Raw genomic sequence first — 2,299 nt, 5'->3', positions numbered from 1 at the left:
ATTTATCACCTTGGTGCATACTAGTTGGCATGCTGTTTCACAAGATATTAAGCAACGAATGTGGGAATATGTCAACGTAAGAACAATCAATTTTTTAAATGTATACTTTTTGTATATTTCCTACTAATCGAAGATAAATATACGTTGTTTTGCATAGTCCAAATTCATAGTTCCAGCAGAAGGAGAGAAGTGGGTGATGACTGGCCTTCGTGATGCTTGAAGGCGACACAAGAGAAATATTAAGATGAAATATTTCAATAAGAATGCTACTGATGAAGATATGCTACAAAATCGTCCGAATGAGATACCAGAAGTTCAATTCCGCCAATTGATTGAGTATTGGAAGGATTTAGATGTCCAAGTGAGATTAAATTGTGCATTTCTACACTTGAACATATTGTTGCATTATATCTTTTTTTTTCTTTTTGATTTATTGACTAATGTACTTCTTTTGGTGCTAGGCCATGTGCCAATTAAATTCTGAAAACAGGAAAAAACCAAAGTGGAGGCATCGAATGGGACCTATTAATTTTGGAAGAATACGCGTAGCATTGGTAGCATTTACTCGACAATTTATGAAAATTTTGACTTCCATTTTCTTTGTCGGAACACACTAATGTTTATTTTTTACTTTCTTTTGATTTAATTTGTAGCGTGCAACCAAAGAGAACAACGAGGAACCATCAAAGTCCGAAATGTTTATTGCAACTCGTACAAAGAAAGGAAAAGAAGTTCATACAGATTCTCAAGTTGCAATAGTAAGTCATGAAAAGTTAAGATCTTGTTATTATATAGCCCCTCTCGTTAACTGAATGTGTGTCTGTTAAAGTTTCAGCTTTTTAATTAAAACCATGTATTTCTAATAAATGCAGTTTTGTATATGTGTCTGGTGCTTATATCTTGTACTAATCTAATGACAAATTAGTGAAATTGTAGTTTCATTAGGAGATAACTCCATCTAGCTATGTTTGATGAACCTTTTTGGGATGTTATATGTGTACTTATAAACTAACCGCAACTTTATAGCATCGAGTATAACTGAATGAAGTATGTACAGGGCTTATCAGATTCTGTCAACACCATGTGGTTCCTGCTTGCAAATTCTGGCCAATGACTTCAGTCTTCACGTTCTTAAGTATTAAATTTTGTGTAGTTTTGGACTAAAATTTTGAAGTTAGTGAATCTTTGCTATATCTAACGGGCATATGGACAGATAGCGTGACCTTCATCTGGCATCAAGAGTTTATAGTTCATATAGTTGTCTTTGTCTGTGGTTATGTATGTTCAAAACGCCACATGCATTCTTAAACTTAGGAATCGTTTATCAAAAATTCTTAAACTTAGCAATTCTTCAAGCAGCATAAGATGTTACATAAGGAGATCCTCTTCGTCTGGAAAGTGACTTATCACACCAACTCATACTTATTCTCTTCATATACACGGGATTAAAAAATGCGAAGAACTTCAGTAGAAGTGCATTTGAAAGACATAGGTTCACAGGAAGACTGCATAAGGTTGCAGCAGCCATTCCATAGAAAAAGCTGAGGTTTAGAGATAAAAGAGGGCTGAAAATTCTCGGTCATCCTAGACTTGCCCCACTGGTTAATTGGTGCGGGAATCTGAGACGTTCACTTCCAAAAGTGGCCATTATATCAAAACAAGAGTGCAAGGACTTGACCGTGGCAGTTAAGGCCTATATGAGACTATTTCAGAAAGTTAAGGGACTCCTGTACATCAGATGCTGTGAAGGCTAATAGTCTACAACAACCCCTGAAAATATTTCATGTCTTTTGTAGGAAAAATAAAAGTTAGTTTAAGTTATTTTAGTATTCAATCTATCTTGACTTGTAAGTGATGTGGAGTAATATTTTTTTTTTTCACAATCTGAACTTCAGAATCGTCAAAGTTCCTGAGAGACAGCAGATGATGCATTTAGGGCTGTGTTTGGAAAGGAGCAGCCTGGTCGGGTTAGATGCTATGGTAGAATCGGTAACGACAAGCTCTCTGAAAAAAGATGAAGAAATCACCAAGCTTAAACAAAAGCATGCCAATGAAATGACTTCTCTGAAACAGAAATAGAGGAAACTAGTTCGAGAGAAGAAATAGCGATNGACTTCTCTGAAACAAGAAATGAAGGAAATGTTGAGAGAAGAAATGCGATCTTTTCTTAGTCATGTGGTGCAAAACAACCATGAACTGAATTTTCATGATATACAAGGATGTGCTGGATCTAATATTCCATCACCGGTTGATGCAATTAGTGCACGAGCTATAAGAGGCCAAAATCTACCACATTCTT

The 2,299-nt window shown here is 35.6% G+C and overlaps 1 protein-coding gene across 1 annotated transcript; it reads left to right on the top strand.

Annotated features, from left to right (window-relative positions):
- Positions 1-226: 226 nt before the first annotated feature.
- LOC109217282 lies at positions 227-2,057 on the top strand. Its single transcript, XM_019381513.1, has 4 exons — positions 227-361; positions 462-554; positions 654-758; positions 1,896-2,057. The coding sequence occupies exons 1-4, from the start codon at positions 245-247 to the stop codon at positions 1,911-1,913; spliced, it is 333 nt and encodes a 110-aa protein (XP_019237058.1). The 5' UTR covers positions 227-244; the 3' UTR covers positions 1,914-2,057.
- Positions 2,058-2,299: the final 242 nt, after the last annotated feature.

Source organism: Nicotiana attenuata, unplaced genomic scaffold, assembly GCF_001879085.1.
Source record: "Nicotiana attenuata strain UT unplaced genomic scaffold, NIATTr2, whole genome shotgun sequence".
NCBI lineage: Eukaryota > Viridiplantae > Streptophyta > Magnoliopsida > Solanales > Solanaceae > Nicotiana > Nicotiana attenuata.
Note: the sequence above shows the minus strand (reverse complement) of the source record. Positions and strands in the feature narration are given on the sequence as shown.